Raw genomic sequence first — 22,995 nt, 5'->3', positions numbered from 1 at the left:
GCGAGTCTTGGGGTGTGTTGGTGGCTGCTCTCATGCCCATGTCACCCCTAGGATGGAGCAGGGCGCTAGACCCCTTGGCTCTAGCCAGCTTTCATGATCTCAGGAGGGCAAAGCTACTTCTGATCTCTGCCAAAATCATATTTTGGGAGCAGGGCTCTCATTCCCGAGCTCGTGAGAGCAGCAGTTGAGATCAAAGGAGACGTTCCCCTCCAAATGCCAAAGTAATCCTTGACCAGCTTTGGGAAGGGGAGTGGCACCGCCCTGTTCTGCCCCAAAGCTGCGTGTGGCCAACTGAGGGCAACTCACTACACTTTTCCAGCTCCCATTCTCCACAGTCAGTAATTATTCCCTTGCATTGCAGATGGAGAGAGACTGGATCAGCCCAAGGTGACAGTGCCCATCCCCAGCGGTACCCAGCCTTTTCTCTGGGGGCGGCCGGTTCAGCTGGAAAGCACAGCGCTGCTGGATGACGTTTCCCTCTCCTCCCACTGAATCAGCCTTTTATTTACTCTTTGGAATGCAAAGTAACAGGACACCCTGTGAGTTTTATCTCTCTCCCAATCTTTTGTAATGCTTTGGGAGTTGCCGGACCGGATTGAGCGTTTGAGATGGGGTGGTTTCGGGGTTGCCTGGCAGGAATCTGGGTGGGAGGGCACTGTCGGTGAAATCTGAATTTGAGAGTCGCGCTAAGAGCACAATCCTTGAGCCACACTACAGGAAGGAAAAGCCTTTGTCCCTGACTGAATCCGGCCCGTCGCTGGTGTGGATGGATGGTGCTCCTTTGCTAGGATTCCTAGCAACTGCCTCCACCAGAAGACTTCCCCCGCAGGCAACCGGCCTTCATTCTTTATGTAAGCCGTTCTTCCCTCCTTTCACGTGCATGGCATTCCCAGGGTTGGGAGCTGATGCGGAAGGATCCTGTCTGCCCAGTGTTTGCTGCGCCTGCAGCTGATCCTTGTCTGGGCGATTTAGCTCTTGCAACTCGCACAGACTGACCAAGACGGGCTTGGTTCTCAGATTTTAGGGTTCTCCTTCCACCCAAACTTCTGCTTTCACGATGCTGTTGTGGCTACACTAAGACGACGCGAGGAGGAGGTGACAGCTTTTATTGGATAAACTGGTTCCAGCGGAAACAAGCAGGGACTTTGCGGCTGACTGCTGCCATTGAACGCGGGTGAGTGCCTTGAACTTTATGCCTTATTGCGTTTTCACCGTTCCTCAGCTGGGCTCAGCATCCTTCTGTCAGACGTGGAAGTCTCACCAAAAAAAGCACTTGGCAGGGAATTGTTATTGTATGTTTTTGGGCTGTGCAGTGCCCAGGAGGGGACCTGCTCCCACCACGGTGGCTCGGTAATGGCTGCAGCACAGCCACGAAGGAAATCTCCGTGCTGCCGCGACAGAGAAACGGGAATCTTGGCATTGAGGCCTCGAACCACCTGCCTCCCAGCTATATAATATTTACATTGAGCACATGTATTGCTTGCTGTTTTTTCCCACAGTGATCGTGTCCCCTTGTTCAAAGAGGACTCGTGAATTAGTTTGTGAAATGTCAGTGGCTTGAATGGCAGGAGACAGTGAGCGTTCACAGCTGAGTCGAACCAGGGATTTTGGATCGTCACATTTTGCCCTCATCATCCACGCTCAGCACGGGTATTTGCCTGGCATCAGCCTGGAGGAGATCAGTGGATGTGCCAAGCAGGAAAAATGTGTAGAGTGCAGGAGCAGTGGTTCAGCTGGGAGCAGCTGCTTTGTACCCAAAGTATGCTGTTCCACGAGGGCGTTAAGGCTGACTGCAGCAGGCAGGTAAAGGGAGTGGCTGTAAAAACAGCGCTGGGCAGGGCTGGGCATCAGCGGGAGCGCTGAGAGCTCCTGACATCAGCAGCCTGACTAACACGGCACCTTTTCAAGGGGAGGACCTCAAATCCAGGGATGCTTCCTCCTGTGCCGTGTTCGCGGTGGGTGGAATTCTGGCGGCTGCTGAGGGGGGCAGGGAAGGCGGTAGGTTATGTGTTTCTACAAGAGCACGGAAGTTAGGTTGTGTTTTTCACCACAGCAGGATCGAGACCTCACTCCGTCTCTGTTTTTTCCCCCCTAAAGACACCTGCAAAAAGTCTTCAAAACTGCTCCACAGGAGACAGTTTAGAGCAAGGGAAAACAAAGGAGTCTCAGCAAGGAATTTTCTGTGTGTGATCAATAACTCTTGTTGTACCAGAACCGGAGTTTTGGGAAATTTTAAGTGTTCAGGTGTTTAAAAAATTCAGTTTCAGGGCTGGATGTCATTGCTGTATAAAGGTTTGGATCAGCAGTAGGGTGGCCCGGTTCAGTTTTTGATGAGCATATCACATATTCATATGGACTGTCATATGTAAGGTGGAGAAATGAAGAACCTTTCCATGAAAAAGTGAGTCTGATCCAGCTGTTTTAATCCTAACTTGCTCTTGAATGTGAGAAACCTAAATATAGGAGTACGTGTGTATGAATCATGTTTTCAAGAAGGGGTAAATGGTGAAGTAAGACTGAATGCAGCTGTCAGTGTTATAAATTCTTTCAAACCTGCATTAGAGCGTTCTCAGAACTCCAGTCCCCCCTTTCCTTCTCTGTTTAATTCTAAACCACACAGTCCCCGGGGGCTGTTGCTGGGTGAGGATCCCCTAAGTGCCACATTTGGGTGCACGTGCAGTTTCTGCAGCACTGCTCTGTTGTTCACTATCACATTCACTTTGCATCCGATCTCTGTTAGCCGAGAGAAAGCTCATTCCTACAGTGCTGTAGCCTTGCTGAGGGCAGGTTTCAGGCTGGGAAAAGGGAGTATTTTGTTTCTGAGTGTACCAAATGTTTGCGGGAGCATGAGGCTTGTCCCTGGGGTAAACGATCTGTTCCTGCTGAGAGTGCCCTCTTTGCAGCGGGGTTTCATAGCATGATCATGTCGTCACCTGAGGAGGGATGGGACCGTGGATACACAAAGCTTTTCTTTAGGAACGGTGCCAGCCAGCCCTCCTACTGACTGCAGAGCGGCTTCTCTTGGTAAAAGACAGATTTTTTTTTTTTTTTTAATTGAATTTCCTAAAGCAAAGCTTGTGGCTGAAGGATCTCTTGGATGAAGCAGAGCTGATACGGGGCATTTGGGCGCAGCTTTTCGGGCACGGCGTTGTCCCTTGTTCCTGCGGAGAGGCGAGGCGAGGCGAGGCGGGAGCGGCCCGGCGCCCGCGGCTGTTTCCGGTTGTCCTGGCCCGCCGGGAGCGCGGGGAGGAGGAGCCGGGCCCCGCGCCCAGGCCGGAGCCACCGCACCATGGCGGCCTGAGCCGCACGGCGCTGCCCCGGCCATGGAGCGCGGTCCCCCGGCCAACGGAGCCGGCGTGCGGTACAGCACCCAGCTGCAGGTGAGGGCACACCGGGGAGCTCCCAGAACGCCTGCCAGCCTTTGGCTGAGCTGCCTCGTCCTCTGCTTGCTCTGGCTCCTTCAAGCTTGGTGGGTTCAAGGTGGCTCTGGATCCCTCAGGAGCGGGGGGATTCCACCTCGCTCTCGGGTAAGGTCAGGAGAACCTGTCTGGGGGAGGTTGCTGAGCTTAGAGCAGAAAAAAAAAAACAACCCAGCTTTGGGGAAGTGGAGATCGCCACCTGTCTGTGCCGGCTTTGGATCTCCTTGGTGTCGGTGCTGCTGTTGCTCCAGGGGTTTTGGTTTCAGCTTAAGCTAAGGGCATTGGGGTTGTGAGTAAAGGTAAACTCCGTGCTGGTGAGCTGTGTGCAGAGCCTGGCTCTGGGTTGTTTAGCAATAGATCCAACTAAACCTGTTCGAGCGTCCTAAGGACCAATTTTAACCGAGGGCTGTGGGGCTCCATTAATTAACTGCTGCATTATCAGTGTGTTCTGAGACCTGAGTGAGCTCCTTGTGTAGATCTTCCTGGCTGAGGGTCAGGCAGGGGCGGCTGAGTTTGGTTGCGCCTCCAGAGCCTGTTCTGTACCACGGAGCTGTTCCAAATACAGGGGTTTGGGTTAAATCAGGACCGCAGCATTTCCACCCCACCTGCAGCCTGTGTGGTGCCTGCCTCCAAGGCCTGGCTTTAGTAATCTCACAGCAACAAAGGAGCTGCTGGTTCTGCCATTGATCAAAAAGCTGGCCTGCAGCAAGAAATTTTCCCTTGCCTCCAGTCCCACTGTCCAGTGTGTGCCATGGCTGGGAGTGGGAAGGAGATGCTCTCACTGAAGCAGTTCGGCTCAAGCTCCTGGCCCGATCAGGGTGACACTTGTGGGACATGATCTTCCTTGCCTGGTTTGTTCTCCTGGCAGAAGGTAGCTTTGTGCTCCGATTTGTCTTTATGCAGGACTGAGGGCTTGAGTGGGTCCCTTCCCTGCTTCTGGATCAGTTTTCCCCTTGTGCCAGTTCAAGAGGGGCTGATTCAGAACAGCTTCCCTGAAGACAGTACCTGCCCTCCTGGCAGGAAACGACCAAAGGAGCTTGTCCCCTGTGGACTGTTGTTGGACTTGGCCCCTTATAAACAGGAGAGTGGGGGAAATGAGTGGTTTTGCAATGTCTTGTGTCTCCTCCTCTCTTGGTAAAGGAGCTGCCGTAGTTCTTGGGCTGAGGAGAAACTGCTGCTCTTCTTTGGAAAGGTGCAGTGTTTCCTTGGGGTAGTGGCTGGCAGGTGAGGTGCTGCTCAGGCCAGTTTGGCTGCTGTTGGTGCCAAAAGCAAACAGGGATAAGGAAGACACAATGAGAAAAGGGCTGAGGCCAGACCTTTGCTCAGCAAATGAAAGATCACTCTGTAAAACCCTTGAGGGAGCAGCGAGAGTGTTTTGAGGGCCTGGCTGTGGGGAAGGTATCGGAGCAAAGGTTCTCCCCTTGCCCGGAGTGAAATGTATCATTTCCATCCAAAGGCCTCCAGGGACAGACTGGGAAGTAATGTCCTGCCATATCCAGGCCATGGGCTAGGGCGGGGAGGGAGCAGCCAACAGGGATGAGTTTGGCAGACAGAGACTTTCCTGGTTGGAGGTGCTCGTGTTTTCCTTGCTGTTGGCTTCAGACATTGGACACTCGTGGTCCTGATCCACCTCAGAACTGCAGGAATGAGTCAAGTGTCACAAGGATTGTGGAGGCCAAGGTCTGGGGCTCAGCTGCTTTGGTTAAGCTGCTGGAAGCAGTTCTGTTTTCCAGACAATTCTATCTGTACCAGGAAATACATACAAGTAATTTAAATGAGCTGTTTGCATCTGTGGCATGCTTCTCTGCTGCTCTTGGGACATCACTGAGTTGTAAGGAGGAATTTCATGGCTCATAGCTACAGATCAGGGCTGTAGGGTACCTTTATTCCCAGCTTCTCCTCAGGAGTTGCTAAGACCTAAGTGTAAAATTCTTTGCTAACACAGACACACAGAAGCATGGTAGCTTTTTCTGAGCTGCTGTGATGCAGGACAGAGCTGCACTGATCAGCCTGGATCAGGCAGCAAGCCAAGCCTGTGCTATCTCTGCAAATATTAACATGAGTTTCTTCTGTAATAAACCTAAAGGAATTTGGTTTCTCATATGTCTCAGGGTGGTCACAAGACAATCAAGTGCTGTGGAGGGTTAAGCTTGAACTTAGTGTGTGAATTAGGTGTGTGTGACCTGTATCTTTCACTATTGCACCTGCCCTCTGTGTCTGAAAGATACACAGTCTGGAGGACTCTGTCCTTGAGCTCTTGCCCCATATTCCCCTTTTTGGTTTTGACGTCATCATTTTATAGCTTCATGACCCTTAATACAGAACCGAAGACGATAAATAATACGCTGGCAAAGTTTCTTCAGTGCTTTGCTGCCCATGGTGGGGCAACACAGCATGGATATGCCTTACTTAAGCTTTACTCCCATGTGTGCTGTTTCCATGTATTTCTTTTTAAGGAGTAAGAAGAGAAGTGAGATGATTCTTACCAGATCTTTTCCCAGGAGAGTTGTTGGGGTTTGCTGCAAGAGTTGGTGCAGGAGTTGATTTAAGGGTGGCATAGCTGTATTTGAGCTACTTGGGTGAAGTGAGTTGCACATGCTGTTTACATTTGTTTTACTTTTTCCGGTGGGAAACAGGCTGTTTCTCCTTATGCCAGCACCACAAAGCTGATGGTGCCTTTCAGGGTGATCCAGGAATTCTCAGCTTTTGAAAAGATGACTTTTCTGGCTCTTTTTGCCACACAAGCCCATCTGTTGGTCTCCTGAGCTCTGAATGAGCTTTCTGGCTGTGTCCTGGGATGGTGGCTGCGTCGACAGGTTTCATTCCTCTCATTTCTCATGTGGTATTTGTTTTAGTTTTTATTGAACACCACCCGAGGCAGGTGTGGCTGGAAAAGGAGAGGTGGGAATTGCCTCTTGGATACACAGGCTGGGATCTGCAAGCTGTAATTACCCTCAAGAGTCAAACCAAGCAGTCCAGTGACTCTGCTTCATCCCCGACCTCCCCACGCCTCCTCCAGCTTGGCATTTTATGGGTTCCTTTCCTTGGTTGTGTACTTTCCTTGGTATCAGACAGATACAGTTTTTTTGCTGTGAGATTTGATTTGGTTGCACACTTGCTCTTACCTTATATGATCTGGGCAGCTTTGGCCCTGAGCAGACCTGTGCCAGACCAGCAGAGTCTGGAGTTGGGAGAGTCAAAGGAAGTAGGTGAATCTCATGTCCAGTGCTGGATGAACAAATTACATTGTGGGCATAAGGGACAGGTGAAACTAATGGCCAGGAGCCCAGTTCTTCTCTGGGTCAGGGTCTTGTGGACAGGTGCAGACACTGAGGGAGAGATGGAGCAGCTGTTTTGGAGAAGCGGGGAGCAGTGAGGAGTTTGGTGCCTGGGACACATCACCATCTTGGTGGGACTGCCAAACAAGGCAGAAACCAGCTTCTAGGGGGATGCTGATCCCAGAGGGACCGCTGCTTTGCATACATCATGCTGGATGATGTACTCCATGGCATATCCCAGCCTTTCTATGATCCCCCACTGCAGGAGAATCTCTCTGCTTTCCCTAAGATCTCCAGTGCAGAGCTGGTTCCCACCACCCTCATGTGCCAGCTGCATTTCCTGCTGACAGAATTAGTCACTTCTGCATCTGGTTTGTCCAGTTGGACAGAGCACAATTACTGTCTAAAAATACATCATGAGGCTTACAGAGGAGGAGTGGGAGGTCTACTCTTCCCAGGACTGAGCTCAGACTCTGCACAGAGGTGCAGGAGCCCTCCAAGCACTCAATAAATCCATCTATGTGCACTTCTTTTCCAAGTTTCTTCATGGAGTTGGTACTCCAGGGGAAACTGAGGCATGAGAGAACTGGGGCAGTGCCTGTCTGGACCTTTCCCTGGACTGGTTTTGCTGCCACAGCTGATGCTGTGACCAGATCCCTCTGACCCTGTGTGGGGAGCCTGGCTGTACCAGCAAGGACTCAGTGAGGAGGAACAAGAGGAAGTAACTGCTCCAGTGACTAAGGCAGAGAGAATATCAAGGGAGGTTTTGTGTTAATAATGTTTATTGGAGCAGTTTCCTCAAGAGAGGTGAGACAGTCAGACCTTGAGTCACTTGGGGCTAGAGACGGTTTCTGGAGGAGCCATGGACAAGGTGAGAGCAGGATGTATTCAGCTCCTCTCTGGTTTACAGCTGCCACTCTTCCCACATGAGGGAAATGTGCAGCAGCCATCAACTGAAGGAGATTCACATTCCAGTTGTCTTTTTCTTGATTTAACTGGGATCTTTGAGCCTGTCTTGCATGTAATTTTGTCTGGTTTCCATCTAGCTCGAAGGATGGTGGCAGGGTATTTTTCCTCCCAAGAGCTGGGAGCGAAAGGGATGTGGAGCACAGGGAAGGAGAGGGGCGAGGCTGAGCTGGTGGGGAACAGGTGAGGCTAGTCCTCATGTCAAACAGGTGGTTTTTATGCTCTGTGGGCAGGGAGGTTTCAGCCTCTTAGAGTTCAGGACATGGGGCCTCATCTGAGACCTTCTGCATGATTCCTTATTTCAGCAGTGCCTGGGGGATGCTTCAGACCTTTCACGGGGTATTGGGAAGAGTTTGCAGGAATGGGTGTTGCTTACCCAGGCTGTGAGGGGTGAGGGCTCTTGCCATAACACCTGTGTTGGCTGAGGAACATAATGGCATCCATAAGGTACGGGAATGGGAGAGGATGAGAGCTGGAATACAACACAGAGGGCAAGGAGGGAGGGAAACCTCTTTAGATCATCCTGCCTGTCTGTAGTCACAAGTAACAGTGTCAGTGGCTGCATGTCCATGCACCTTGTACTGGAGAAAAAACAAAAGTAACCTTCCCAGAAGTCCCTGCACTCTTGTAATTTCTCCTGTGTTGCTGCTGGCTCAGCTTTTGGAGCAAGAACAAACTGACAAAGGCATGCTGTAAACTCTCACAGGTTTAACTTTTTTTTTATTTCCGTTTTTTTTTTTTTGTTTTTTTTTTCTTTTTTTTCTTTTTTTTCCCCCCAAGGAAGGCAGAGAAATTGCCTAAAGAAAGAACAGATGCTGAGTTTTCCTGCCTGATTTCCTTGCTGCCAGCAGCAGTGCATGTCCCTGTGTGTGCTGGAGGCAGAGGGGAGCTTCGTTTGCCATCTGATTTAATCACAGTGATGATTTTCTCCCTGGGAGAGTTTTCTCTCTGCAAAGACACGATCTTTAGCTCAAAGAAGACGTTACAGTGCATCAACCACGTTGTTGTGCAGTATTGTACAGCAGGAGCTCCTGCTTGCCACGGAGCCTTACTTTTTTTCTGGCAGTTCGGTGAAACTGAAGCATAGGAATTCTGCAGAGGGCTGAAGGTCCCCACAGCTGAAGGTTTTTTTATGGAAAACTGGTTTTCTTTGCAGTTCTTCCTTGCTGGCTCTGGGAAGTCTGGGGAAACTGATAGATCATTTAAGCCCCTGAGTCTTCTTGCCACAGGCTTCTGCACATGTTACTAAAGAATTAAATACTTTTATTTCTGCCAACAGCAGCAATGTCTTGGAAGTCCTGAAAAGGCTCAGCATTGCGAGCAGCCCTGTGGGAGGGAGAGAGGATATGTTTGCAAGTTTTGTGACCAGTTTCTTCTCTTTACTAGGTTTGGGGGGTTTTATTAAATGATTGGAAAACTGGTAGGAGCCAGATGGATGTTTGGAAGACAGTGTGTCAAACTCCATGTAGTCTTGACTTTGATTGAAGAGTTTCTTGATTTAGGATGTCTCTATGTATTTAAGCTTTATTTTGTGTGTCATCTGTTTCAAAGTTTCCTTGGGTCATATCTTCAGGCTTTTCCTATATGATCAGAAGCCGAAGAGGATTCAGAGCATTCCCCATGGGATTGTCCTCTGCAGCCCTGCTAGGTCTGTCTATTTTGGAAGTGGGTGGATTTTAGGGATGGAGACAGTTCTTTCTGCCTAGCCTTAGGCAGTAAAACTCAAAAATTAACAAAGGCTCCTTCCCTGAACCACCAGATTTTGAACTGGGAGGATTCTGAGAGCAGCTGGTGTGAAAACCAGTGGGTTCCTCTGGTCTTGGTGGTCTTCTGGTGTTTGCAGAGGATTAAATTTACAGAGTCCGTGACAGAAACTTGGAGTAAGGTGTCAACCACTTCCCTTTCTATTGTGAAGGGCCCTGGGCAAATACCAGAGGGAGGAGAGGCTGCAGTGGGGTGTGGAGGATGGTAGGAGAGCACAGGCATTGGGTGAAGAAAAGGGCAAAAGAAGTGGGGGACTGGTTCAAGTGGGAGCTAGGCTTTCCTGCCAGGTGAGGCTGAGGAAAGATAAGATGAAGCACCTACTGGAAGTTTAGTGAGGAAAAGCAGTGAGGATGGCTTGTTCCTTGTGTCTGCACAGCAGGCTCAGAGGTCCCTCTGTTAGCAGGATCCCCTTTGCTCGTTGTCTTTCACAGAATCCCAGAGTGGTGTGGGTTGGAAGGGACCTTAAAGCCCATCCAGTCCCACACCTTGCCATGGGCAGGGACACCTCCCACTAGATCAGGCTGCTCCAAGTCCTGTCCAACCTGGCCTTGAACACTGCCAGGGATAAGACAGCCACATCTTCTCTGGACAACCTGTGCCAAGGCCTCACTATCCTCACAGGGAAGAATTTCTTTCCAGTATCCCATCTAACCCTGGTATCTTTCATTGCAAAACCATTTCCCCGTGTCCTATCGAGCCATATCCCCCTTGTCCATATTTTTCTTGAATTTAGGGGCTTGTGACATTTGCATCAAATTGACTGAAGCTGTTGGAGTACGTTTGTGTGAGCCCTGGGCTGAGAGAGGACAGGCAGAGTCTGACCCTGTGTTTGTGGAGACAGCGTGGGGCGTGTGGAGATGTCGCAGATTTGTCCCAGTTGGCACTTTGTGCCGTGGTGTCTGTGCTCAGGTTCCAGAGCCCGGGAAGCTGCTGAATGCCTGCTAAGGAGAAAATGGGAAGGTGGTAAGCAGAAAGGTGAGGGATTCTCCTGCTTTGTGCCTTTGCAGCAGGCGCAGTGCCCTTCCTGCCCAAGGGAGGCCCAGATCGGAAGCAGATGTGGTGAGCTCTGCCCACACCACTGCTGGGAGGAGAGGAGGTGCCAGGGTAGGTGCGGATCCGGGCCCCCACGATGTCCAACAGTACCAAGGATGCTGTGTGGGATGCTCTGAAAACATCTGGGTCTGCAGCTGTTCCAAACCCACCCCCCCAGGTCAGAGGTGCCGATACACGAGTGTGGGCCTGACATTTCTAAGTCTGAAGGGATTTTGTCTTGCTAGCAGTGCTAACTGTTCCCCAAGAGAAAAGTTCTCGAGAAAGCCTCTTCTCAAAACAACCTTGGCAAAACAACTATCCTTTCCCAAAACAATCTTTCTCCAGGTGGTGTTCTGCTGTTTCTCTAGTTTCACCAATGGGATTAGAGAGGTGTCGTTCCTAGTCACCAATCATGTTAAATCTGTATCGGAACGCCTTATCAAAGGTGGTAAGAATTAGACAATAAAGCCTTCTATAGTCTTTGCCTTCTGAAATACTCGGAGTCTTTCGTCTTTCTTTCGTGTCCTACAGCGACACACGAGCAAGGCAAGGATGGAGGAATGGAACAGAAGGTGAGAGAAAATTAAACCCTGGGGCACCAATGGTTTTACAGCTGATACAGAGCTCGATGCTTCAACACATCTTCCTCTTCCTCACCCAGCCCATTATGTGGTAGTGATGGCAGCAAGAGCTGTGTCATTCCTCGTTCCTCTCTTCCACATCTTGTCCCGAGAGCATGGCTGCTCATGGGCTGTGTTTTGTGTGTTCATCTTAGCTTTTTGTTTTATTTCTTTTAACGAGTGTTTGTGCTGTGTAGGAGATTCCAAACAGAAGGGTGTGCTGGTTGCCCAGGAGGCATGACAGAGAGCTGTGAAAATGTAAAGGAAGGATGCAGCTTGATCTCTTCTTTTAGGGAAAGGCTATTTATGGCATGCTGTGCCCCATGAGCTCTGGGTGACATACCTGCATACAGCGAGCACTTTGTGGGGGTGAATGTTTCTCTGCAGTTTCATCTGCTGAGGCAGGTCTTGGAGCCGATGGGCTTTTGACTTGCTGTGGTCACAGGAGGGTATGTGGACTTGCCCCTGAGTTGCTTGAGCTCACGACCTTATATTAGGCCCAAAAAGGAATTAGGTGTGTGCAGAAAAGCAAAGAAACCTTCAGGGTTTGTCCTGCCATGCCTGTGGAGCTGCTGATGCTCAGGTTTTTCCTCAGTGCTGCCACATTCCTTGTCCCCTGATGTGCTTCAGGCTGCTCAGTGGCTGGACCTTCCCAAACCAGGCTTTAGGAACAGCCTTCCCACTGTCCTGCTTTCCCTTCTCTCCCAGGACATGAACAACCTGGACGAAGGGGTGGAGTTCCTCCCTGCCATGAACTCCAAGAAGATGGAGAAGCGTGGCCCAAAGCGCCAGGTGGTCGTCACCATCCTGATCATTGTTTTTATGCTTGTCTCCCTCACCACTGGCCTCCTGTTTTGGCACTTCAAATGTGAGTGTGACATCTGGTGGGTGGTGGCATATAGGGTGACACCTTGGGAACATATCCATCCACATGGAAAAGCTTTGCTACCCGGTGTTGCTCACATGTGCTCTCTCAAGCCCTGGAGACACCATTTCCACCTCCCTGCCCCAATTGCTGTCACTGAGGATCTGCTGTGACACCAGTCCCAGCCCTTACTGCCCTTCCTGACCCTGAGCTGTTCTCTTCCAGACAGGAACGCATCCATCCAGAAGGTTTTCAATGGCCACTTGCGGGTTCTGAACTGGGAATTCCTGGATGCCTATGAGAACTCCAGCTCTCCAGAATTCAGTATGCTGGCCAAGAAGGTGAAGAGCACGGTAAGAGGTTTCTTGCCTCCCTCCTTCTGCAAGCAAGGAATTTTTCTCTTGCCCCATAGCCATGGGGATATGCCATGTAAGATTCCTTGGAGTTTCCCTGCTTGCTGTGACACACTGGCTGGGAGCAGGGACCTTCCTTGGAGCTGGATCTCGACATCCCAGCTCCAGTCCAATACCATGGGATCTCCCTGTGCCATAGGAACTTCCAGGGCATGTCCCAGAATCACTGGATGAGTCAGGGCCAGGAGCTGAGGCAGAAGGGCGTCTGAGCGAGGCTGAGGCTGTGGCTGGTCTTGCCTCTTTGCTCAGACGTAGGGATTCACTTCCCTAGGGGAAGATTGGGGTGAGCTGGGTCGGAACAGGCTGTGATGGGCAGCTCTGGGTTCTTCTGGGGCTCTCAACTCTCCTTCTTTCTTTCTTTGGCTCTGCAGATTCGTGCACCCAGGGATGCCAGGTATGTGTCCTGGTTTCCTTCACGGGCTTGAAGCTTTGTCTGTCTTTAGCCTTTCCCTTTTCCTCACTTCTAGACGTGCTGAACACTCCTTTTTAACCCTTTCAGGTGGAGGAGATCTACAAGAATCATGCTGATATTGGTCCTTACCACAAAGAGACAGTGATCACTGCCTTCAGGTGAGTGTTAGGCACTGCCTGAACCCTGTCCAGAATGCTGGGATATCACACCAGCCATTTATCCTCCTTTCCAGGATGCTGGGATGGAAGCACCCCAGTCGTCATCCTGAGTGACACAGGAGAGGATGAGCAGTAAAAATTGACCTGAAAATGCATTTTGTTTTCTGCCAGATGTCTTGGGAAAATCAAGGTGTGGTGCAGTGAATTGCAGTGGGTGGTGCCTGGCAGCATTAAGAGAGACTCCCTGGGCTGGCAGAGGCCTTTGCTATTTGCTTAACTTGTCATTGAAACTCTCCCTTCCCTGTGGCCAAGCTCCAGAAATGGCTCGTCAAGAAGTCTGGCCCCTACTTCTAGTCGTATTTGAGTCCTCCCATGTCTGTCCTTGCCCTTACCCCACAATTGCCTTTTCCACAGTGAAGGCAGTGTCATTGCCTACTACTGGTCAGAATTCCTTGTGCCCAAGTACCGGGAAGAGAGCCTGGAGAGGGCAATGGCTGATAAGCAGAGCCTGGTACAGAGGTGGAACCCCCGCCTGAGAAACCCCATGCTCAAGGTGGAGTCGGTCATCGCTTTCCGTGAGTATTGGTTCTGCTGTCCCTGGGCCTCTGCATGGGACCAGGTGGGATATTCCTCTGGAAGGAGAAGCTGCTGGTCACAGCCCTCCCACAGGAAAGACAGCCCCTGAGGGTGGTGTAAGGACCTGGATATCGCAGCACAGCTTAATGGCATGTACAGCCTGAAGGGGGCTGCAGAGACCTGCTTCCCTTTGCTAGAATGCTCTGTCTTCTCTGAGCCCAGGGAAGAGGGACTGGGATGAGTTCTCCCTCTGCAGAGGAAAAGATTGCTCCCTCAGCTGCCAGAGGCCAGGCAAGAGCAGCTTCCCTTGCCAGTTTGTAGGGAGAGCCTCCACAAGCAAGTGCAGATCAATGACAGTCCGAGGAATAGCCTCAGCTTTGTGCCCAGGGATTTCCCATAGCCCAAAGTGTGATGCCAGCTCTGTTTTCTCCTGCAGCTGTGGACCCCAGCATAGCTCACTCTGCCCGGGACAGTAAGTACAGCTCTTCTTCCATCTCAGTGGTCTCTTTAGGGTGGTGTTTCTCTTGCAGGATGGGGAAGGGTCTGGAGAGAGGTGCTCTGCATGAAAGGCAGACCACAGTGTGCTCCTTGGAGCTGGTTTGGGGTTGGACAGACTGTGGCAAGGGCCTTGCTGTTATCCAGGAAGAGCCATCTGCCCTGTGATAGCCTGCAGGAATTATTCTCTGTATCCCAGGGAAAGGCAGAGCAAGAGTTTTTTGCCTTGTTAACTGTTCCTACTCTCCGGGCAGACAGCTGCATGTTCTCCCTTCACGCCAAGGAAGGGGAAGTCACCAGTTTCACCACGCCAGGCTTCCCCAACAGCCCATACCCCAACAATGCCCTCTGCTACTGGGCCTTGAGAGCAGATGCCAGCTCCACCATCAGTCTCACCTTCAAGACCCTGGAGCTGGAGCCATGCAGAGATGACAGTGATTACATCAAGGTGTACGACTCTCTGAGCCCCGTGGAGCCCCACGCCTTGGTTAGGTGGGTGTTCCTTTATGGGACCAAATCCAGAGCGATCCTGAGATACCCTGCTCCTGCCACTGCTCAGAGCTGAGCTGTGCTGCTTGAGGCTCCCTGTGCAGCAGTGCCTTATGGATTCTGTCCTTTTCTTCCTAGGCTTTGTGGGAATTATGCTCCATCCTACAACCTGACCTTCCTGTCCTCCCAGAATGTCATGCTAGTCACATTAGTTACCAACAAGGAGGGGCGATTCCCTGGCTTTAAGGCTGAGTTCTTCCAGCTCCCAAAGATGAAAGGTGAGCAGAGGCTTTGGCCTGTTTCCCTATCTCTCTGTCATGGGCAGCTGATCAGGAAGGTGACTGTGGCTGCAGTCAGTTTGTCAGGGATGTTTCCAGGGCTGGAGCGCCTGGAAGCAGGTCACCTCTTAGTGCTTGCCTTGTGTACAGTGTTCTTGGCTGCTTGGTAAAGATGTCCCCTGAGGAGGCAAAAATGAGAATTATGTTGGGTTAGACATGCAGATGGATGTATACAGGAAGCACATCGTAGATCTCCTGGGTTCTCTCAAGCCTTGGAGCAGAGCTGCTCTCTCCAGAGAGTGACTTAACCTTGTTAGGGACTGTTGCCTCTGCCTCCGATGGCAGCCAGCTGAGGCTTGGAAAAACCACATCTAAATCTCTAACTTGTTATTACATTCCTGCTTGTGTTTAGCCTGCGGTGGGACCCTGAAAGGAGACAGTGGCACCTTCACAACTCCTTATTACCCAGCACACTACCCCCCAGACATGGACTGTGTCTGGAACATTGAGGTGAGATGGGCCCTCTCTTTCCCTTAACAAGGCTGTCAAATGACCCTGGTTGTACAAGACATGGTGCAAAGGAGCTTGCAGCAGCTGGGGCCCAGAGTCTCCCAGCCTGGCATGACTGAGGGAGCCTTTAGGAGCTGGGGGCAAAGGCAGAAGAGGTTGCAAAAGGCCTGAACCCCACAGGAGCCCATGAAAAGTCCTGTAACTTTACACAAGAAGGATGAGAATGTGGGCTTTGGGACAGGCCAATTACTGGCTGTTGATCAGAGGTCTGGCTTCCACCCCTCTGTATGCTTGTTCCACTGGGGATTCTGGGGCCAAAGTGACTCAGTAACTTTTATGAAGCTGTTTCTTTTCCTGCTGGAAAACTGACCTCCCCTTTTCAGTTATCTTCTGTCCTTCCCCCAAGCACAACCCTCTTTCTGTGAAAATATTGTTTTTTCCTTGCTCCAGAAAGTAACATCCCACTGACTGTGCTTCCTTTTGCAGGTTCCTTCTATAAAGAACGTGAAGGTGCGTTTCAACATGTTCTTTGTGCTGGAGCCCGGGATCCCAGTAAGCTCTTGCACCAAAGACTATGTGCAGATCAACGGCACGAGGTGGGTGTTGAGTGGCTGAACCCATGGAGGGGCTCTGCTTAGTTACACAGAACCTTGTGCTTTCCTTAATCTGCTGTGGGAACAAGTGTGCTGGTGCTGTCAGGGCTGGGAGGAGGCAGGAGGATGCCCAGGACTGCCCCATGATGAGTAAGGAGTCCCACCCTTCGTTCTGTGGTATGCTGAAGCTAAGCCCCGGCCAGATGCTGAGGAGCATCACAGAACATAGCTTATCTGTGGGAAGGCAGGAACATCTGGGGCGGGTTTGCTTGAACGAGCAGCTCTTCATTCTCAGGGCTCTCGTATCCTGTGATGCATTTCCTGCTGCATTCCCCAGCCTAATATAAGCTGGGCCAGACAGAAAACTTGGTACCTCACAGGCAGGTGATTAATCTTGTTTCACAATGTTTTGGACAAAGGAACTGACCCTGCCTCAGAGAGAGGGTTTCAAGGTCAGCACTTGCCTCTGCAGTGCTGTTCATGTATATGATCCCACCTGCCCATGGTGAGATGAGATCCTGCACAAGTCCAGTGTATCTGAGATCAGACACATCATGGGACAGGCAGGGATGTGGAAGAACTTGTTTCCAGTCATTTCTAAGGACACAAGTCGGTGTTTACAACTGGTCCAAACCTTCTGCTAGCAGTAGCAGAATTCAGACCCTGAGGCCCAGTAGTCTGTGCTGGAATCAGACCTGCTCCCTGCTGTCCTGCCCCCTCCGCTCCTGGGGTGTGAAGGGAGATTAGGGACAGAAGGAGGTTTTCTTGGTGCTGACCTCCAGCCCTTTGACTCCCCTTTGCTCTCTCCCTGCAGGTACTGTGGGGAGCGCTCCCAGTTTGTGGTGGCCAGTACCACCAACAAAATCGAGCTCCGGTTCCACTCGGACCAGTCCTACACAGACACAGGCTTCTCTGCAGAGTTCCTGTCCTATGACTCCAGTGACCGTGAGTTGAAACCCTGGGGTTGGGGTGAGGAAAGTGATTTGAGAGTTCTGGAGCTCCTCTGTGCTTACACTGCCCTGTAAACTGGGAAGCAGCCTTTTCCAGGGGGATAGCAGCATTCCTTGCTTTCCTGCAAACCTCCTGGTCTTCCTGCTGTGTTCTGCTGTAAGCAGGCATAGGGAACTCTGCAGAAGGGATGTAGAGGGGACACCAAGAGGGCTCCTGTGTGATTTTGTCCCTTTCCCTCTCTCAGCCTGCCCTGGCAAGTTCACCTGCAATACCGGCCGCTGCATCGACAGGAGCATGCGCTGTGACGGATGGCTGGACTGCGTGGATGGCAGTGATGAGAGGTCCTGCAGTAAGTCCAGCCTTTGCTTCCCTTTGGCACAGCATAGGAAAGGCCATGTTGCCCCGGGGGGTTAAGGCTTGTTCTGGGTAATGTGACTCGGTGCTGGCTGGAGCCAGCACTGCCACCTTTCTCCAGGCTGGAGTGAGACTCAGTGCACAATTTGGGATCCCTTCTCAGCATAGGAACTGTGGGTTCCTGCTGAGGAATCCAGCCCTGTCCCACTGGCATCGGCCTCCCTTTCCAGTTCCTCCCAACTGGGAATGTGTTCCTCTGTGTAATCCTGCTGGTTGTGGGTTTGGCTGAGCTGAGTGGTGTGGAAGGATACGTTTCATTACCCAGCTAGGCAGGACTTGGCAGAGCTCATCTGGAGGACGGTGGGAGGCGTGGGAGTTGTTTCTTTGTGCAACAAGTTTTCCTCTTGGATTAGCAGAGCTGTCCTATAGTTAATGTTACTGTCCAGGGTGTGCAGTTCATTAGAGGGAACGAGATGCCCTGGTTTGGGAGGGCAGTTATCTGGGGAAGAATGTGCTGCTGGCCCATGATCCTGGTTTCTCAGGTGCTTTCCCACTGCTTGCAGCAATTGCTTTACTTCAGTATTGCCTCTGGCTGTCCTGCTGTTGTGATGTCAGCTTCAGCCTCCACTGCCTCAGACACGACAGCTCCAAAGGGCTTTGTTCTCCAGAAAAGTGGAAATACTGTGGATGTACTGAGTGTGTTGTGTGTTTATGTACATGTGCACAGTCGTGAGCTGATTGCTGGGGTTCCCAAGTGCTTGCACACCCAATGGGAGAGCTGCCATGGCGGGTGGGTTGCTGGTGACTCCACAGGTGCTTTTGCAGGCCTCTCCCCTCATTTCTAGCATTGGAACAGCCTGCCCAGGGGAATCACCGTTCCTGGAGGTGTTGAGGGAGTGACTGGATGTGGCACTCCATGCTCTGGTCTGGTTGACAAGGTGGTGATTGGTCTTGGGTTGGACTTGATGCTATTGGAGGTCTTTTCCAACCTAAATGATTCTGCAATTCTTACTCTGCTCTTCCAGCCTGTACCGAGCAGCAGTTCAGGTGCCAGAACGGCTGGTGCAAGCCCAAGTTCTGGGTCTGTGACAACGTGAACGACTGCGGCGACAACAGCGATGAGCTACAATGTAGTGAGTGACTCACGCTGCAGGCACGAAGGGCTGAGGGCTCAAGCAGGCACAGGGGGCGATGGGGATGATGGAGGCTCGTGGGATGGAGGGAAGCAAGTGCTGTGCTGGAAATGAGCAGGCAAAAAAACCCAGGCATGGTGAGGACTCACCTGGTACAGGTGAATGAGAGCTCAGAAGAAAGAAGGATGATCGGAGGTGTAGGAATAGAAAGGGCTGAATAACTGAGTAGTGGTGTGTAGTTTGGGGAAGAGATTCGAGACACAGTATGTTGGAGCTGCAGAGGCTGTGACTTGCGTTGTGTTCTGAGGTGCTGCAGGGTTCATGCCCAGCCCTCAGGAGCTGCTCTCTGTCCCCAGGCTGTGCAGCTGACAGCTTCAAGTGCGACAATGGGAAGTGCATCCCCAGCACGCAGAAGTGTGATGGCAAGGACGACTGTGGGGACGGGAGCGATGAGGGCAGCTGCAGCACAGGTGAGGGAGACTGCCATCAAACAAAGCCTCTGACGGAATTCATTGGGGCTGGGCGCCCTCGTGTGTGTGTTTGCATGGGATGGAAGTGCCCTAGGGGTGGGCAGAAGAGGTGAAGGTGATGTGATCTCCCTAGAACCGGGGCTAACCCCTGTGCCTCCATCCTGCCTGCAGCGGGCCAGACCGCAGTCCCCTGCAAGGAGTACACGTACAAGTGCCGCAGCGGACGCTGCATCAGCAAGCAGAACCCCGAGTGCGACGGGGAGCAGGACTGTGAGGACCACTCTGATGAGGACAACTGCAGTGAGTGCCCGAGGAATGGGGGAGACATGCATGGGATTCTGGGCTGGGTCTCTCAGAGAAGCAACCTGTGTGGCAGAGAGAGCCCCGGGGTGTTTCTGTGTGGGAGCTTGATCTGGAAATATCCAAGCCACGTTCTTCAGTGGTCTGTGGAGTGTCTGTGTTGTTCAGTGCTTGGATGAACAATACAGGAGCTTATCTCCCCTTTACAGAGTTTGCCAGTAAATGTTGTAGCTAATTTAGCATCTGTGCATAGAGCATCAGCCCTTCCTGACACGGGTAACAGGGCACTTGTCCTGTCAGATGTCCTGGAGGAACAGAGGGGAGGCGTGGGATGGGAACAGGAGAAACCAAGTGCCCCTTCTCCTTCTCTGCCCTAGACTGTGGGCTCCGCTCCTACGTCAGGAAGTCGCGGATCGTTGGTGGGCAGAACTCGGACGTGGGAGAATGGCCGTGGCAGGTCAGCCTGCACGTCAAGGGCCAGGGCCACATTTGTGGGGCCTCGCTGGTGTCAGCAAGGTGGCTGGTGTCAGCAGCACACTGCTTCCTGCCACTGCAAGGAATCAGGTACTGGCCTCACATCCCTGTGCTTGTAGGTATTTCACAGAATCACAGAATAAGGCGAGTTGGAAGAAAGCCTCAAGGATCACCAGATCTGGCTCCTGGCCCAGCACAGCACCATCCCCAAGAGTCACACCATGTGCCTGAGAGTATTGTACAAATGCATCTTGAGCTTGGTCAGGCTTGGTGCTGTGACACTGCCCTGGGGAGTCTGTTCCAGTACCTGACCACCCTCTGGGGAAAAGAGCCTTTTCCTGATATCCAAGTTAAACCTCCCTTGACACAACTTCAGGGTATTCGTTCTGGTCCTGTCACTGTGCACCACAGAACAGATATCAGTCTGCCCCTCTTCTCTCTCTCACAAGGAATTTGTAACTGCAGTGAGGTCTCGCCTCAGTCTCCTCTTCTCCAGGCTGAACAGACCAGGTGCTCTCAGCTGCTCCTTGTACGCCTTTCCCTCAAGGCCCTTCACATTCTTCATTGCTCTTCTTGGGAAGCTATCTAATAGTTTAATATTATTCTCATATTGTGGCGACCGAAACCGCACACAGTATTCCAACAGTAACTCTGAGAGGCGTTCCACCAGGGAACTCCTTGAGTTAGTGAGCGGTGCTGTCTCCAAGACGTGGTCTCACCCTCTGTTTCATGGCTCCCATGCAGGTACTCAGACCCCAGCCTATGGACAGCCTACCTGGGGCTGACTGACCAAGGTGACCGCAGTGGCCCCAATGTGCAAACCCGCAAAATCAAGCGCATCATCTCCCACCCGTTCTTCAACGACTACACCTACGACTACGACATCGCTGTGCTGGAGCTGCAGAGCCCCGCCACCTTCACGGCTGTCGTCCAGCCCATCTGCCTGCCTGATGCCACCCACAACTTCCCTGTGGGCAAGGACCTGTGGGTGACCGGATGGGGAGCGACTGCAGAAGGAGGTGAGCACTGCCATGTGATTTGGGGCTGGATTGATGCATTTTAAACAGGCTGCCAAGAGGAGCTGTGGCTGCCACATCCCTGGAAGCATTTTAGGCCGCGTTGGACAGGGCTTGGAACATCCTGGTCTATTGGAAAGTGTCCTTACCTGTGGCAGGGGGTGGGATGAGACAGTCTTTAGTTCTCTTTGAATTCAAACCGTTCTGGAATTCTACGAGTCTATGATTTCTGTGTTTCTTGAGGGGAAAAAAAACAGGGAGCTGCTTGAAAATGCAGTTTTTTACTTAAGCTGCTCCTCCATCTTGGCAGGCACGGGAGCCTCCATCCTGCAGAAGGCAGAGATCCGGCTCATCAACCAGACTGTGTGTAACCAGCTCCTGACAGACCAGCTGACGCCACGCATGATGTGCGTGGGGATCCTGACCGGTGGTGTGGATGCCTGCCAGGTAAGGTAGCACCTGGATTTAGTGCTGGTTATTAGGCAGGGAGACAGGCCTTTGCTCAGCTCAGCTCATTCTGGTACTTCCACTTATATTATTTACATTTTTAACATAAAACAAATCGGGGGGAATCCTCCTGGATTCAGACAATGGGCAGATTACAGTGGGCACCAGCAGCAAGTTATGTTGATGCACACCTAAGATTCAAAAACTACAGCCCAAAACTGCAGGATTTAGACTCGATCTCACCAGGTAGGATGTACAAATGTACTCCAACTTCTGGCTGTTACTCAGTCGTAGTTAGCAAGCCAGGCTGCTTGACTGGTGTTTTATAGCTCTTTGTTCTGGCACTGTGGCTCTTATTACCATGCTTAAGTATTAGTTTCAGGAAATAGCCAAAAAATTGTAATGACAGCTGACTTAGATGGGGATTTACTGATTGATTATTTCTTGTTCAGTTTTTGTGATTGACTTTAACACTGTGCACGAGGGTGGTCTGTGGGGTTGGTGCTTATGCTCCTGTGTGGTTCTGTGCAGGGAGACTCTGGGGGGCCCCTGGTCAGTGTGGAGCCCAGCAGTCGGATGTTCCTGGCTGGCGTGGTGAGCTGGGGTGATGGCTGTGCCCAGAGGAACAAACCTGGCGTGTACAGTCGGCTCACGAGCCTGCGAGACTGGATCCAGGAGCACACAGGCCTCTAGGCATGGATCCCTTCCTGGACACCTTGGACAGCGCTGGCTAGAGACACTTGGCAGTGCCAGCCATGCACAGCCTCTACTGTGAACTTCAACCCTCCCTCTACCTCGCTGCAAGCGCCTGGGACTCCATGTGCAACCAGAGCTGATGGTTTGGTTTAGCCCTTAGTCTTAGAAATCCATGTTTGGAGAAGTTTCCCTTGAGGGGTAAGCTAGTGCAGCTCCCATGAACAATTTGAATGAGCCATCATTCAACATCACATATAGTAATAAACTTCAAAAAAATCAAATTAAAAAAAAAAAAAGACAAATACTTTGTGTTTAGAGGCAAACTTTATTGGACTAGTTCAAAAACAAGCATTTGTTCTGTCACCCATTTGTTTTCAAACAGCCATCCATACCCCTTTCTCTGGTGTTCAGACATAGGGGGTTTGAAGGGAGGTGTTACTGTAGTTGTGGGGGGATTCCCTTTGGGATCCCTCCCTTGTCCCACACCATGGTCTCCTCCTTCTGTCCTCTGCTTCTGGCATGGCCAAGTCCAGGGCTGGGGGCCTGAAAGAGAGATGTTGGGCTGAAACACCATCACTCACCCCAAGGGAAGCCACAGGCAGAGGTCAAATGCCATCACTCCCCCCAAAGAAAGCCATGGGCAGGGCTCAAACACCCATCACTCTTTGTGAAGGAACCCACTGGCAGAGCTGCTGGCACACATGGAGACCCAGAGCCATTGGCATCACCACATTGTGCCTTAATATCACTGAGCTGAGCTGATGCAGTGTCTGCTGAGCCCCAGGTGCCTGAAGTCACTGTGAAGAGCACAAGGGCTGCACTGAATTCTTCCTGGGGTGCTCCCCACAAGGACAACATCAGTCAGCTGTGCACACCAGCCTTACACCTATCTTACTTTTGTAAAGAAAAATGTGACTTGTGAATGTGCTGATTTTCTTCCTTTATCTTCTCTGTTCCTGCCCCAGCAAAGCACACTCCAGCTGAGTTAGTCCCTTCCTCACCTGTAAATACATTGTTTTGTAAAACTCTCAGAACTGAGATGCTGCAATAAACTGGGATATTTTCTAATACTTTGGCTGTGTGGTTCTTCCTGAGCTTCTGTGCAAGTATTCCTGAAACAGAAACCTGCAGCACAGACCCCAGTGCTAAGGGAGAAAATGAACCTCTCCCAGTGAAACACTTCACTGCTGCTATGTGCAGCAGCTCCACTGTGGGGGAGAGACATGAAGGGCCTGGGGAGAAATCTTCACAAGAAACAGCTGTAAGGGCTGTAAGGACTCGTAAGA

The 22,995-nt window shown here is 51.4% G+C and overlaps 1 protein-coding gene across 4 annotated transcripts; it reads left to right on the top strand.

Moving 5' to 3' along the window:
* The first annotated feature begins 540 nt into the window (after positions 1-540).
* Positions 541-22,759, top strand: ST14 (ST14 transmembrane serine protease matriptase). Of its 4 annotated transcripts, XM_040085230.2 has the most exons (20): positions 541-851; positions 1,018-1,174; positions 11,788-11,947; positions 12,170-12,297; positions 12,857-12,927; positions 13,342-13,502; positions 13,940-13,975; positions 14,253-14,490; positions 14,626-14,765; positions 15,178-15,275; positions 15,762-15,871; positions 16,683-16,813; positions 17,064-17,168; positions 18,199-18,306; positions 18,663-18,776; positions 18,948-19,076; positions 19,454-19,640; positions 20,295-20,569; positions 20,877-21,013; positions 21,545-22,759. In XM_040085230.2, exons 3-20 carry the CDS (start codon positions 11,791-11,793, stop codon positions 21,704-21,706), a joined length of 2,487 nt encoding a protein of 828 aa, XP_039941164.1. In that variant the 5' UTR covers positions 541-851; positions 1,018-1,174; positions 11,788-11,790; the 3' UTR covers positions 21,707-22,759. The 4 variants fall into 4 exon arrangements, with proteins under 4 accessions (XP_039941164.1, XP_039941163.1, XP_039941160.1 ...); XM_040085229.2 differs by having other exon boundaries at positions 541-1,174; XM_040085226.1 differs by lacking the exons at positions 541-851; positions 1,018-1,174 and adding an exon at positions 3,270-3,380.
* Positions 22,760-22,995: the final 236 nt, after the last annotated feature.

This window comes from Hirundo rustica, chromosome 23, assembly GCF_015227805.2.
Source record: "Hirundo rustica isolate bHirRus1 chromosome 23, bHirRus1.pri.v3, whole genome shotgun sequence".
NCBI lineage: Eukaryota > Metazoa > Chordata > Aves > Passeriformes > Hirundinidae > Hirundo > Hirundo rustica.
The sequence above is the reverse complement of the archived record's forward strand: the minus strand, read 5'-3'. Positions and strand labels throughout refer to the sequence as shown.

Excerpts from the sequence above, each read along its gene's own strand:
- ST14 (XM_040085226.1), top strand. The coding sequence starts at position 3,324 with ATGGAGCGCGGTCCCCCGGCCAACGGAGCCGGCGTGCGGTACAGCACC. Across the intron at positions 12,298-12,856 it reads CCAAGAAGGTGAAGAGCACG|GTGGAGGAGATCTACAAGAA; the intron begins GTAAGAGGTTTC and ends TAACCCTTTCAG. Across the intron at positions 19,077-19,453 it reads CTCTGATGAGGACAACTGCA|ACTGTGGGCTCCGCTCCTAC; the intron begins GTGAGTGCCCGA and ends TCTCTGCCCTAG.